At 42.1% G+C, this 15,563-nt stretch overlaps 1 protein-coding gene across 11 annotated transcripts in view; it reads right to left on the minus strand.

Moving 5' to 3' along the window:
- The window catches only part of LOC119659689 (unconventional myosin-XVIIIa), a 426,534-nt gene that overhangs the window by 131,354 nt on the left and 279,617 nt on the right, over positions 1–15,563 (minus strand). The window contains exon 1 of one of the 11 annotated variants that reach the window (XM_038067941.1): positions 14,854–15,042. The exons of the other annotated variants lie outside the window; for them this stretch is intronic. Coding sequence (XP_037923869.1) covers positions 14,854–14,898 — 45 coding nt within the window. The 5' untranslated portion in view covers positions 14,899–15,042. Of the gene's footprint in view, positions 1–14,853; positions 15,043–15,563 lie in introns of those variants that run through there. 11 annotated transcript variants of the gene reach the window in all.

The following is a 15,563-nucleotide window of genomic DNA, read 5'->3' on the forward strand; positions in this document are numbered from 1 at the left end:
AGACTGGCAGTTTCGTCCAGATTTAATGGGCACTATTTTCGCCAAGTTGAGAACTCTGGCCACAAAAGCAAGTCACTTAGAAAACGACGGAAAATATTGAAATTTAAAGCATATATTACTGTTGTTTTGATAAAATTCAGTTGCTTCCGTTGCTTCGTGCAGCAATCAGAGTTAAATATGATTACGATTTATCCCTCGAGCTTCCTAGGGTAGAGGGTAATAATACTAACTCGAGATCTACGAACGATTCAGGCATGTTATTTAGATAATTATTGGACCCAAGCACAAATAAAGGAAAAGGGTCCTCGGAAATGTACTAAATATTGCCCTCAGCGAAATAAAAATAAAATATTGAGATCAGGGAAGATGATAAAGAAGGTATAGTTGAAATTACTCCTAAATCCTACCTGATCTCTGCGGCAGGTTGCGTGACAGGCTGAACAAGAGCATTTAATGTCGTTAAAAAAGCATCGAAGCTCCAGTCTGAGGAAAATACTAGGATGTCTCCCTCAGCTGACATAACAGGGCAGGCTCTTGTTCTATCGAATAAATGAACTAGAGTTCCTGACGCGCGAAAGACGGCAAATTGGTACGAACCAAACAAATCCGTGTCTGTACGGAACTGGTAAGAAGAAGAAACTTGCAAGAGCCCTTTGAAAGAGGCACATCGATATCTGCGCTCTACAAGAAACTCGGTGATAAGAATAGGTACAAACTTTTAACTTAACTTTTTTAACTTTTTTAATAGCCCACGAACTCAGTATGGTGACGACATTGTCATCTCTGAGGGTTTCCGTGATTGCAATAAGGAAGTCGAGCGATTTGAACAGAACCAGATGACGAAGCCAACTCTCATTTTAGCTGACGGTACGATTCATTTCTTCACCGCAGACTCCGAGGAAGACCTTTCGATGATTATATCATCATTGAGGGTGGTCTCACGAACCATATCAGTGAAAATGCAGCCACCACAAAAATCTTTGTCATAAACTGGACACTCGGAGCAGTGAAAAAGATCTATATTGACTTGCCAAAAGCCGAACACTTCTGATCGATAAGTCGCGATAGACAGATATTGGAAATGCATCGAGCGAAATTTGCACATACACAAGCACGACCAATCAAACGGAGGAAATCGGGAACCTCATAACATCCTTTTGATGGAGAGTGTTCAAAGTGACCATAGATTCTTCTTGGATTCTTCTTCTTGGACTTTTCTCACTGTAGAGGTTTCCTATTCTTTCATTCTTGAGTAGGATCGGCTATAGTTTGACCAGACTATTGAAACCAAACTTATCGATGGTCCCAATGATAGCATCCACACGGCGGGTGAACTAGGTTCAAAGTTCGGGGCTTTAGCGATGACATTAAAAATTGCTTTACAATCTCTTGCCCGTCAAAATACCACAACAGGATATTGGCACCGTGATTAAAAGAAGACGTGTCTAATCTCAGGAAGCAGACCAAGGAGGCCTTCAACATGTGCTACAGATACAAATACTGACAGTCTTACGGGAACTGCCTGAAGACCATGATGACTACCAGGAAGTGCTCCTCATTAGAGTGTTGTCAAAACATCGAAAGTAAGTAAGACTTAGTCAGATTCCGGCCAAGGAACTTTGGACTCCATATTTTCGTAAAAAAGTAGACAAAACCCTGGAGCTGCTAGTCCAGATACAGTTTCCCCTAGCGAGGAGGACTATGCATTAGAATCCTACTTGGAGGTTATGCAGCCCAGTCGTTTGAGAATGTTGAATCGGTAATCAACAAAGATGAAATCAGCTGGCCACTATTTATCCCCATCTAGACAGCCAGGGCCGGACACCGAAGGAAATATCCCTCAAATCTTTCGCGTTGAAGATGCCACATCACGTCCAGGACAATCACTTAAAGACGATCATGGAGAGGTCGCCCTTCTTCAAATCGCAACAAGTCTATCTCAAGAGCAAACCCAGAAAGACTGCTTCTCACGAGATAATAAGCACGTTTAAGATGTCGATACACTACAAACAACATACGTTCGTTGCCTTCTTGAATATAGAGGGAGTAATAAGCCAACTTCACTTGTGAACGGGACAAAGGCTAAAGAAAAGGAAGATTCAATAAAGTGAGTACCAAAGTCACCAAGGAAGCTCTAACCAGGGTAGCATCAATGATATGAACGAGGATCATCCATTCTCATCTGGATGTGGGTAAAGGGATACCCTAGAGTGGTGTCATTTTTTCGACACCCTGGTTGACAGCGATTGATGCAATTCTACGGATACTGGACAAGAGGGGGGTGAAGGAGATGGTATATGTTGACGATTTGATGATGTTGTTGTTAGGGATATTTTCCTCCGTGATCGTGAGATTATGGAAGGGAGGGGCACTGTGGAAAAGATACCGCTTGGAAGATGCTGACTGGGCACAAATCTAACTGAAACGTAGCCGACACTGGAATTTCCCCATGCGTGGCTGAACAGACAAATATTAACACTTCCATTCAAGATAAGGTATATGATGTGATCCTGGATCTCGAATTAAGTTGGAGACCAAACATGGAACTGAGGGTTATTAAGAAGGCCTGTTGAGCCTTCTATGTCTGCAAAGAAACCTTCGTTTTTCATCGGGACTAAAACCGAAGTTCCTTAATAAACCAATTACTTTCAGACCAAGGTCTTCTTCTCCAACAACTGTAATTTGACTACCATTTCTTTCCTCTTTAAGAAAAATTTACAGCACCAGCTTTCCCAAATACCATTTGTTCTCAGGTTACTTTTTAATCTATCAAGTCTTCTTATTTAAGACTTTAACAGTCAACCTTTTTCCCGCCCGCCATTCGGAATATGGTATAATTTTGCAAGGTCATCAAGTACGACGATTTTATTCCATTTTGTGTCCCACGGTGCAACAAGTTTGTTATTACTGTACCTTATTATTACTATTACCTTAGTATTACTACTACCTTATTTGACTTTCAGTTTCCGATTGTTACATTACACACTCCCGAAAACACTATTTCCCACTTGTCACGCAACATTTAAGCACCAAATATTTCGTCATTACCTGCCTTAGCTCGCTGTCTAAACGGGGCTTAACTACTGTATCAGCTAATTAAATTTAAAGAGCAAAAAGCATGTGTGCCTTTGAAAAAAAATTTGTGTCGCATGGAGAATGACTCCGCCATACGAATTGAAATTAATAAACGCTTTCCGTTTTTTTTTCTTCTTGAATTAGAGCTAGTTTGTTACCAACCACATCCACACAATCATCTATTCTAAGTTATAGTTTTAAGATTTTATATCTCCAAATTTCCTCAATTTATTTCGTTCAGACCTGCCAGAGTAAGTCGGCTAATTTGTCTTTTTGAAAACTTAATTACTCCTACAAGCATAAGCTTTGATACTTGTGGGAAGAAAATATCTTTTCCGGAGCTGAAGAGAAAGGAAAACATTCTTTTCTCAGCGCGCCAGACGATAAATAAAAAGCTACAAAATTTTGATAGTCCAATTATTAAATATAATTATATCTTAGGAGGAATTAAAACGCGTTCTCAAGATTGCAGTAGAAGCGTAACATAGGAGGCAATTGCGGTAGGTCCATTTTATATTGGGTTGGTATCCGAGTCATTACGGATTTACTGAGAAAGTGTTTTAGGACGAATTTATTCAAAAGTTCCACACAGATTTTATGACCCAATGAAGAAGGCTTTGCATGTTTAAAATCATGGGTGATACCGAATCGGACTTAGCCTCTCCGAAAACAGTTCTAAGGAACGTTACACTTGTGGTGCCTGGGGCGGGCAATGCAAAAGAAATCAAGCAACTGAGAATTGATTAGGGAGCAAGATTACAGTGGATAAGTGAAACGCCCATAAAAAAGACCATCCAGCCGGTCGGTTAGAATAGGTTAGGGAGTTGGGAGAGAGGGAATGTCCAAGCACTCAGGCCATACCGGGCCCAGGTACATCCATTCACACAATTTTCTGCCGGGGACGCACCGGAAATGAGCATGCAAATTCTTCGTTGAAGAAGTCCTACTAAGATATCTTTGTGTTAAGTCTGAGGGAGCCTGACAGCTGCCTATGAGGTAATGTTTCTTTTCACATTAGACTTTCTTCAGCGGTCTTGTGTTACTTTACAAAGATTTTCGTCTGCCGACAGAAGTGGGAATTTTTTTATTATTAATTCGTCTGTGTGAATCCTTGCTACCTCGCCTTTTAAAGCACTCTTCACAGTCGACAAACGCCGACTCAGATCCCATCATTGTAGAGTCAGACCGTGTCCACATGTGGAACGTTTCCTTTAATCGACTTGCTTTAACTTGCACCTTTTAGCAGTTTTATAGAGATTGGTTCGATATGATCTATCCATTAAATGCTGACGATACTACCACTTGAATGTCGCCCATTTCATCACTGACGTTGTTCTACTGTCAGCATACTGGTGTGTATCTCTACCTGGAATATGATTGGTTTTCTTAATCGCGGACTTTTCTTAATCGCGGACTTAACATTTTAGTGGACGTAACTAATCGGCATCTTTAGAGTTTACATGGCGTATGCTTCAGAGGCACCAATTATGGATTACATGTGGAATTACATAGAATCATGTGCCCGTAATAATTGTTAAAGCCCAAAAATGCTTCTATAAAGGCATAGAAAGTAACCTGCACCAGGAATCATAATAACAGAGAAAGAACCCCTCTTATGGACAGCTTCTAAGACGTCTCAACTCAGTCAATGTCGGAATATAAACCGTGTCGCATAACCGAAGATTCGTCCATGAGTTCCGGAATCAGTTCAGAGTAAATCGCTCCTCAGGAGACTGGGGAAGGGAGTATACGCGTTTTCAAATACTTATTCGAAATGCGCCATAGTTGTGAAGCGCATACAGTCTGCAATTTTCCTTCAGAAAAACGTCAGTATACGCAGAAAGACGAACTAATCGACGAGCTACTTGACCGAATTTACTTCTACAGGCGAACATCAATAGCTGCAGAAGATGCGCAAAGAACAGAAGCAATTTATAACCCTGTTGAAAGCACCGCCAGTGCCGAACGGATCGCAACTAGCCCTTTATAGAGTGAACTGAGTAAAAGCGATAGGAAGATACCTCTGATAGGATCTCGTACAGGCAGTCTCAAGGGTACAAAAAACAACCCGCCCCACCAATATAAAACCCACTGCTAAAATCAAGACAGATATGACTGACTGGGCAACTAAGGTAAAGGCAAAGAAACGAAAGAAGACAAGACTCCAACCCTTACTCATTACATCGATGGAGAGCAGGACCCTCCCAAATTTACTCAGAGGGATTCACTTTAAGATCAGTCCCCGGAGACAGTGGATAATGGCAAATGACAGCTGACGCTAAACTAGTTCTGATGACAATCGACAATGATAAGTTCGGTAAGACGATCAAAATACGACTGGTAGAGAAGGCTCTGGTTTCTAACCTGAAGCCTATGCTCTTCGGAAATCTGACTAGCTTACAGAAAACACTAATACCCGGATTAACATTACCCCTGCAATATTTTGAAGCCGAAAACTGGTTGTAGTAGAAATTACCGAACAATATGCGAGGAATCTTCGTAACAGCAGGAAAATATGAATTTATTGGGTAATTTGTGGAATAAGAAAGAATACGTATCTCCAACAAAGTACTATATATATTTCGATTATGAGCACAAGGCGGGGATTTGATTGGAGGGCAACATGCCGTAGATTCGGTTGGGTTGGATTCTGGACGATGCTACACTTTCGAAGCAGGCTTGATGATCTGGCGGTCGCCATCTTAGGCACGGAAGGGCGAATCCTGGTTGAGGGAGACTTCAAAGCCAGGACGCTGAAGTAGGGTTTGCCTCATCCACACTCTTCACCAACAGATCCGGAAAACGGGGGGAAGGGAGCTGGTAATTTTAAACAACAGATCAGGGTCAACGTTCCGCTACCAGGCTGGGAAGGAAGAATTCCCAACCAAACCTGGCGCCTGCTTTGCGGTGTGGAATGTTATCAAAGTGAACATTAGAGGATTCGTAGAAGTTCTTTGGGCAGGCAAAGCAAAGAGGATATTTTGGAGATTGAAGAAGCTGCAGCTGACACTATTATAAATTTAGGTCAGACTAATTAACCTCTCCATGAAAAATAAGAAGACGCCAGAACCGGAGATAAGGTCTTCAAACGGGCAAAACAAATCAGAGACTCGCTGATGTACAAAACTTCACTGACTGCGTATAGCAACGCGATCAGAAAAGCAAAACGGAACAGCGGACAGAGCACATCTGCTTCTCTGAACTTATTTCTCGGGGTCTTACCTCATGGCGGAAGGTGACAACATTCTGCCTGACACCCCAACAACGAACAAAAAAGAAAGAAAGGAGAACTGGACATTAGCAAAAGGAATATGCTCGGAAATTAGGGTGGGCAGAGTTAGAATGGAACCTTTAAAAGCCACTAAAATCCTCCGGAGAAGATTGCATCTGCCCAACACTCTCTCTCTGTTCCAGAGAGGCCTATAAATCATCTTAGTGTCTCGCATAGGCGAGCAAAAGTTGTTTTTATTCCGAAAGTGGATAAAAAGGATCCTTTTCACCCTAAATCTTTCAGACCAATTTGCCAAACGTCGTTCGTACTTAAAACGGTAGAGAATGGCGTAACCAACTATCATATATTAGATTTCTTCTGTTGTGTGTGCTGTTTTTCCTGGCTTATTTTATAATGAAAAAAAAAAAAACAAATTTTATTGTTTAATGCCGAATGGTGAGTTTTTTATTCCTCCTGTTTTGCGAGACAAAAAACTCACTGAGGAAGAAGACAACTGGTCCTCGAAATTCCGGGTTATAATGAATAAAAAACTCACTATTCCACATTAAACAATAAAATTTTTTTCATTACAGCTATATTAGAACTAACGTTCTAATGTACAATCCCCCATATCAGTTAGGACACGGTTACCGGGCACCATAGAAACAAAAGAAATGGGCAAAATGTTAGAGATTAGGCAAATAGAAGTACCGACGGCTACAAATTCTATTATCATGAATATTACTTAAGGTTGTCCACGGGGTACATACTATCACCACTTATGTGGAGTATGGTAGTGGATGGGCGAACCAACAAACACTGGAATACAAACCCACGGAAATACTATAATGTAGGAAAAAAATGGGGTAGTACCCCGAAGATACTAGTTTGGATATACACTGCAATAGTTAGGCCAATGATTACCTAAGGGACGGTTATCTGGACTGAAAAATGTAAACCCAGCACAAAATCGAGAGAGTTACACGAGCTGTAAAGAGTGGCTTGCCCCACGGCATCCCTGGAGGTCCTCCTGGGATTATCCCCTGTCCATCAGCGCATACAGATGAAGGCATCGAGGGCGATCTTCAGGATAGCCGTGAGTATCAGTGAGGCGGGGAGCTGCGTATACCGAAGGAAGATTCATATTTTTTCAAGGCGGTATACCGACTTATTTATACCAAGAGATAACATGACAATGAAGTTGCACTTCGATAAGAAGTTTGAAACACGTTGGAGTAACAAGGCAAACTGGTTAGAAAGTAATGAAACAGCGGAAGAACTGGCCAGGAAAACAGCAGGGACGCGTCTACACAGGCCAGAACCCTTCTGTAGAATCGAAAACCGGTTCTTGGTTATGACATTAAACAAGTCGGAATACCAGAAACCGGACGCTTCGGGTATAAACGTTTTGTATTCATTTTGCGTGAGAAATTTCCTAAGGACGTTTTTCCGTTCGTACAAAGCTAAAAATTCAAAATATTAATTAATATGTTCATATGAATTCTCTTTATATGATCATGACGTCATATGTACACGTCTTCGATTGCGATAAACTTTTGTGAAATACACAACTTTGACGTTTTATAACTTTGTTAATAATTGTTGGACTCCTCTATGTTTCACCCCATATCAGAATTAAGACCCGTTTCGAAAAGTACTAACTAAGCCCTTTCATTTGATACTGCACATGGCCATATTCTCTGAAACCCCACTTTCACATACATATATAGGTAACCCTCCTAAATACAACATAAAATGGCGCCACTTGATGTATATAAAGGGTGTGACAGACGAACTGACAGACATCGACTCCATTCTAATCAGGTTTTGTTTCACACAAAATCTACAAAATGAAGAGGAACAACTGAGGGAACTATACTGGGCAAGCTTACCAGGAATGAAGAATTGTTTAAACTATCAGCTGGGGAAGCTCGCGTCACTACGGACACTGTCTGCTAGTTTTGTGCGGAGTGTGTTCAAACTTTCATGCACGTTCTGGGACAGTGTCTGGCACTTGTGCAAAGTAGGTCCTTGCGCCTGGGCGAATATTTGATACCAGATGCCAAATTGAAATACTTAGAAAGAGGAAATATACTAAAATTCCTGATGGTTGTAGGCTTGCTTGACATACTATAGTTAATAGGTGCACTAAAACTCCACTTAACTTGAAGGATCGATCGATCGATCGGAGGAAATGGGAAGAAGTCAGTCCTCAAATTGAAAAGAAGAATTATAGCCAAGCAAAATACTTTGAATTTGAATTTGAGTGGTCTTCCAATTTTACTAGCAAATATAGTAGTATAAGTAAAAGAACCAGTATAAGCAATATATGCAAATGGCAAAATAATGAAATGGAAGGTAGTGAAAATAAAAAAAACAAAAAAAGAAAACAGCCGTGATATTCGGATGGAGTTTGGATTAGACAAGTGCCGAATCCAAGCCATCCGTAAAGGTCATCACGAGCCGCATGGTGTGCATAGCATTGGTGACCCCCGCATCGAAGCTATGACCGAGACAGACTTCTGTAAGTACCTAGGAATTCTGCAAGGAACCCATGCTCGAAGGACGCTCTGCTGTCCGAATTCCTGCGACGTGTGAAGCTGGTGCTGAAATCGCATCTCTCGGGGAAGAATAAGGTAAGCGCGTTGAATGTATTCGCTATCCCTTCATTGGCTTATGCATTCGGAACCTTGCCGTGGACGAAGACCGATCTGGAAAACGTCCAGCGACGGATACGGACAACTATGTCCAAATTCCGAATGCATCCTCCAAAGTCAGCCGTGGAGCGGATGAACCAGCCTCGTGGTTGACGTGGCGCCAAATCGACTCGCTGCGCGCTTATTTTTACAGCAAAGAGCAGGCGAGTCCCTTGCATGCAGCTGTTTGTAAGGCAGAGTGTGAGCTGACTCCACTTAACTTTAAGGATCGATCTTTCAATCCTCTGAGTGGCAATGCACGGTAAACACGTGAATTGGCTGTGTGCTGGGGAGCTCTTTGCTGGGACGGAGGGGTTCATGTGTGCCATTCAGAACGGCGTGGTCGCCACCTAAGCTTATAAAAAGCTCATCATGAAAGAACGGGTGGAGAACGATCAGTACAGAATGTGTGGTTCGGCGTTAGAGACGTTGGACCATCTCATTTCTGGCTGCACTGTTATGGCACCGGTGCAATACATCACCAGGCATAATGCTGTATGTAAGGTTATCCATCAAAACCTTGTATACAAGCATGGACACAGTCTGGTTCAAACCATGCCGCAGTACACCATTCTGCAAACGTGCTCGATGTTGCGGGAAATTCTCGATGGATTCTCCCATTAACCTACCTTAGACAGTTCTGAATAACGTTCCACACATGTTCCCTTTTCTCAGTCCTCCATAGAATCTCCTTACTTCCTCTTGACTTAACTCTTTATGATTGGTTTGACTATAGTGGCATCGTCATTACCAGGGTCGCAGAGAGAAAAGTCGAATTCGGGGTGGAAATTTCGGGTCCTTTATTATCCCTTTTTTCACCCTTTGTATCGGCAAGCCTAGTCGTTAATCAAGGAAGATAAGAGCATCCGAGTTTATTTGTTTCCAGCTGTCTGGACAACCACAGCAAGTTAGGTGAAATTTTATGCTACAATCTACACAAACGTAAAAATATATTGAGTATTTGCGAACATAATTTGCAAGTCTCCATTCCAGTATTCCTCAAGATAAAACGAAGCATGTCATCAATAAATAATCGGCGACAACTTATTGATTGATGAGCATAATATGACTGCCCGTACGTGTTCTTCAGCTCGATCAGGTAGTTGGAGACAGTGGTCTGCTGAGTGGTGTGTGGTAAACCGTTGGACGCGAATTTCTCCATAATTCGATTTCATGTTTCCCAACAAGATCGTTAGCTCTGACCAGTCGAATTACTATGCATCCTAGCTACATCCACACGAAAGCGATCCAGCACGGAGGCACCGCCGTCGACCAATCTTTCATTCATTGCACTTTCCAGCCTTATTAGCTAAATCTCAATTAGCTCTTCGTCGAACCGTTATCGCCTACTTGTACTATTCATGGAACCCAGCCATTGTTGTGCCTATTAACATTCGCCGTAATCGCCGTCTGTGCTCTGCATATCATATTTTTTACACCTTATGAGCACCTGAATGCAGGGCACCTGCGCCAGCCACGCTAAGGTTTTGGATGATTCGGTTAATTACAATTTGACTGGGCAAAATGCATTTTGATGATTGAATAATTTAACACAATTAAACTTTAGCCATTTTCTCTTTCTTTTTGCGCCATAATCACTCGGTCAAATTACGGCTTGGAAATTTAATTGGGAGTAGTTTCGAGATAATTCATCGCATCCCAGATGACGCTGGAGTTCACGTAGCAATGGGAAAAATTCCGAAAAGTACCTGCTCGTTGGCGATTGGTTTACGCTTAATGGTTTGTTGTTATGAAAAATTCTGCGGCGAGTTTTAAAGTCTTCACAATTTATAATTGACACATTGTATGGGAGAGAAAGTGCCTGGTCGTACGGCTCCGGTGGGAAATTACCTTTGAGAAAATATGCAAAAATCAAACAAGTGAATGGGATAAATATGTTTAGGCATCTATGCGAGATCATTTGGTTATTATTCCATTAAAAGCACAAAGCAATAGGCTCTGTCTTAGACTTTTTTCTTTGCAGCAATGAAAGATCTCTGAATTCGAGGCTTTCCCCACTGGTAAAGTGGTTGATTGTACACTAGAATCGATTAGCCCGATTTAAAACTAAATTGGATAAATGGCTCCGTAACTTCACAGTAATTTTACTGGTTTTCTGTGCATATTCATCTTACGGATGATTACCGTTCTTTTGCAGAATAATTTTCTAGCATAGAAATTCACAAAAGGATGGAAATTCAGGTGAAGTTCCCAAATTTTTAACTACCGACCGGCAATACCAATAAACACTGAAAAATCTAACGATATTCTCTAGTAATTCCTTCAAACCAAGTGTGAGACAGAATGGAGAGAAGAAACCTCGTCAGCAATCAGATGATTCAAAAAGCGCCTTGGGAAACAATCAAGAAAGAACAATAAAGAAGAAAACCCATTTCTTCAGATTTGGTCTCGCTCCGATGTTTCCCATGCAAGATCTATCGTCGATATCAATCTGATCGAAAGAAAAAGATTTCTGTTACCGGCATGGCGCAAGTGCAGTAGATGCAATTGAAAAATGCAACTTTGCGGATCATCTCGGCCGGATGGCTCTGTACACCAGGTACCCATGAGCATTTCTGACATCAACTAAATGAACCAATCAATGAATGATGATCGTCATATCGCTCCGCACTTACACGATTCAAACACAATTAGTTACGAGTGATTCACTCATGTGGAAGCAATAAATCGTAGTTAATAACGCCACTTGTAATTTCTACTGCAAGTGGCAAGATGAGTTTTCTTGGAGTGAAATCGTGTCTCGATGGACCATTAGGACAATCAGGTTTTAAATCATTTATATTACTGACAATTCAGTCGGTTTAGATGTGAGAATAATTAAGAATTTTACAATTTATGACTTGCCTCAGGTGAGATGTTGTCAAAGGTCGTAGCTATATTTTTTGGTCGATGGTCGCTAAGCTAAGCAGCCACACACACACTATCAGACTTTTTAGTTCGGAAACCGGAAGCTAAGCACTTCAAGTATGAAAGGTTTTGTGAATTTTCTTCGATCTGCTGAAGCGAAAGTCTTCCCGCGGGTAAGCATCTGTCCTCGCCTTCGGAGAAACCCCCTCCGGGCAAATCGGCTCCGGCAAGTCACCTCCAGGCAAGCCGTCTCCTGGCAAACCGCCTTCGGACAAATCACAACCCACGGGCTGTGCCAAAAAAGGAGCATCCAGAGCACCTGCGGCTAAGGGCAAACTGCAACGGCGGCGGTCTTTGGACAATCCCAATTCTTCGACACAAAAGGCAGCAAAGAAAGTTCGGCTGACAACGGCTAAGTCTTCATTTGCAGCCAAGGCTATCGAAGACGATGGATGGACCTTGCATGACAACATAAATCCATTCGGTTACGATACTGAACAGTGCGAACAACTTAGGAAGAACTTATCCTAGCTGCAAGGACTGCACCCTCGCAAGGCATTAAGTTTCGCTTTGAGTCGAAGCAATGGCTCAGGCAGTACTGCTCCTCCCTCAACAATGTGTGCGAAGGTGCGCGACTAACTCTGCAAAGGGTTTCTGAGCTACCATCGTCCAAAAAGTGCTTCCTCTGGCTTCCGGAAGACGAGCGTAATAGTGCTCAGGTTTGAAACAACTTGGTGCCCAGAACAGCTGTAACACCTCCACCTGGATGCTGCTGGCAGCGGAATAGGAGAGAGAGCTGATAGACCAGGACTTTCCTTACTATCGCGTTCTCGAACCGGATATTAAGAAACTTCGGGAACAAACGGACTGTCGGCTCTACTACGGGCTAGAGACCGTCACGTTACAAATGTCGACTCCTAAAACCAATGAAAGGGACGTGTAGCCCACGGCAACTTCATCTAAAGCGTAGACGAGGTGCCGGATCAGTAGCTGAGCTAGTCAGGGGCCTAAACTTCTAACATGCTGACTTGCTGCATGCCAATGGAAATGATCGACCGCTTTCCCGCATGGTAAATTTAAAAGACCTTCAGGTTAATTTGGTTAACGACCTATGTGATGGCGGCATTACAACGGCTAAACTAATCATAAAAAGGGAACAGGGAAAAAAAGAGGTTCTATGGTGCTCAACATATTTCCCCTATGACGCAGAAGAAGTTAGCAGTGGAGCATTCATCAGAGCTGTTCAATATGCCAAAAGTAAAGGCATAGGGACAACAATAGTATGTGATGTCAACGCCCAACACGTATGCCGGGGAAGTTCCACATCAATGCAAGAGGATTGAGACTATTCGAGTATCTGTTAGGAACCGATTTGCAGATCCTCAATTAGGATAATGAACCCACTTTCCTCAACGTGGTCAGGAGAGGGGCCATCGACATCACGGTGGCATCCTTTGACATGTCGGAGAGTGAAGAGTATGAAACGATATCACACTTTCGGATCATAAACGCATTAATTTCGTATGGGACACGGATCCGTGCTGTGCTGACGCAGGATATTAGGAATGCTTTTAACTCGATCAACTAGGGCTGGATTGAAGGCACTCGATAACACGGTAAAGCAGAGAAGGGTGAATTCGGCATATCGGCAATAGTGCTGAGGGTGTGTATCGCATATAGGACAGTATCCGGTGAGACAGTGTGTGCCATAGCGGAAACGACTCCCTTGGATCTTCTAGGCGAATAAGGCCAATGTGACTACAGCCTTGCGAAAACCACTAGGAAGGAGCTGTACAGGAGGTGCCAGCAACGGTGGAATAATTCCGAAAAAGGCCGCTGGACCCATACAGTGCATTGAGAGATGGATCGAGAAAAAACACCGAAAATTAAATTACCATCTAACACAGCTCCCTACGAAACACGGTGGATACAGGAAGTAGTTGCATCAGTTCGAATTGAACGAGTCCTCAGACTGTCCCGAATATGTCACTACACCCGAGGACCCGGAGCACGTTATGTTCCATTGACCGAGATTCCCGATTGAAAGAGGGAGGTTGAACGACGTTCTCAGCGTTGTAATCGGATCCCATAATTTCGTGGAGGAGATGTTAAGGTTGGGGAGCGCGACGGACTAATCGTGCTGGTGTAATAGTTCACGCTGATCCTGCGGGAATATGGGTGGAAAAGTGGGGGTGGTTCTAGTGGATAATGACGGTGCAGCAGCCTCTTCTTAAGATTTCCACTTCCATCCATAAAAAAAGCTAAACACCTGGAAGTAAGAAACATTCTAGAATTGCTGTACTTTGGTTGGTGTTATACTTCTTTAGGACGTAGTGCAATTTCCTTGGTACTATTATTGACAAAGCAGGGAACACGCCGATACCCATCCAATTCTCGTACACGAAACGAGTTCTTCTCTTTGGAAACTTCCCTTTCGTTTTCACGTACGCGATAAGACAGATAAAGCGGAGTTTCAAGGAAGAAAGGACGAATAAACCATATATACAAATGTACTGATCGTTGGGGAAAATTTACAGCCATTTTTAATAAATAAACTTCCTAGACGCTCAGATCTTGGGGCCTTTTTGAAATTTTTGACCATGTCTTTAGAAAACTACATATGTTAACTACGGTAAACCTTTTATTGTCCTCAAGTAAAAATGGTGATAGCAGAGCATTTATGGATGTTCACACAAAAATCCCGCAGCACATTTCTTGCAGGCATTGAATGATAGCTGGATATTTTTAAAATGCTCAGGAAACATCCAACTAGGCAAACTACAAACACTTTCCCACTGACACGAAGTATTTATGTATCACTTGTGTATAATCCCAGCTTCCGTGCAAAGGCATTACTACCATTCTTCAGCCCTTCAAACCATAAATGTTTAGAAGATACAATAATAAAATATGGATACCAATACAATCTAAAAGTTATTCGACTCATAAATACAGGGACGAGGAAAACGTTTTATAAAAGATTCTTTTTTATAAAGCACTTACTAGCGATATGAGAACTAGATAGAGCACGAATATCCACACCCACATCTCACAAAAATTCCATATTTATTTTATCGGAAGTTTTCAAAACACAGAAATCACTCCGTGGGAAAGCGATTTAATGGAGCCGATGCAGTTGTATACGAGTATACTCTCGACATTTCCCATCGATTCTCGAAAATCCCCAGCAGCGTGGTAAAAGCTCTTCAACGGAGAACAATGATAACAATAAAACGATCACGGGGAACAAAACTTTGTAAAAAAATCGATTTGAACTTGACCGTAAGATATTAACATATTGTGCATTCTAAAAATCGTATCTTACAAGTGAATACTCCCCGGTTGCACTATATGCAGCCAATATGAAGTCGTATAAGGCAAAAGGCACTCCATAGGGTAGCTATAATAATAAATTACATCTTGTATCTAGATACGGACCATATACGCATGCTAGGTAGCACCAACTTCTTCATCTTTGAGCCTCGCTCGAAACAAGATCAAGTTTATATCTTTTCTCAAGCGAGCCAAGAGTGTTTCGTATGAAACGAAATATCCACCTGGACAGGTATTTATCTAAGTGATGTAGTGATAAGTGAATCTGAATCTCTTGTTATGGAGTGCGCAGCAGAGCTTCATGTGCGACAAGTGCATGTATCCACGGTGGATAGCATGCAGCATAGAAAAGAGTGAAATCGATTCCGTATCAACATGCA

The sequence above is a fragment of the Hermetia illucens genome, chromosome 6 (genome assembly GCF_905115235.1).
Source record: "Hermetia illucens chromosome 6, iHerIll2.2.curated.20191125, whole genome shotgun sequence".
Lineage (NCBI taxonomy): Eukaryota > Metazoa > Arthropoda > Insecta > Diptera > Stratiomyidae > Hermetia > Hermetia illucens.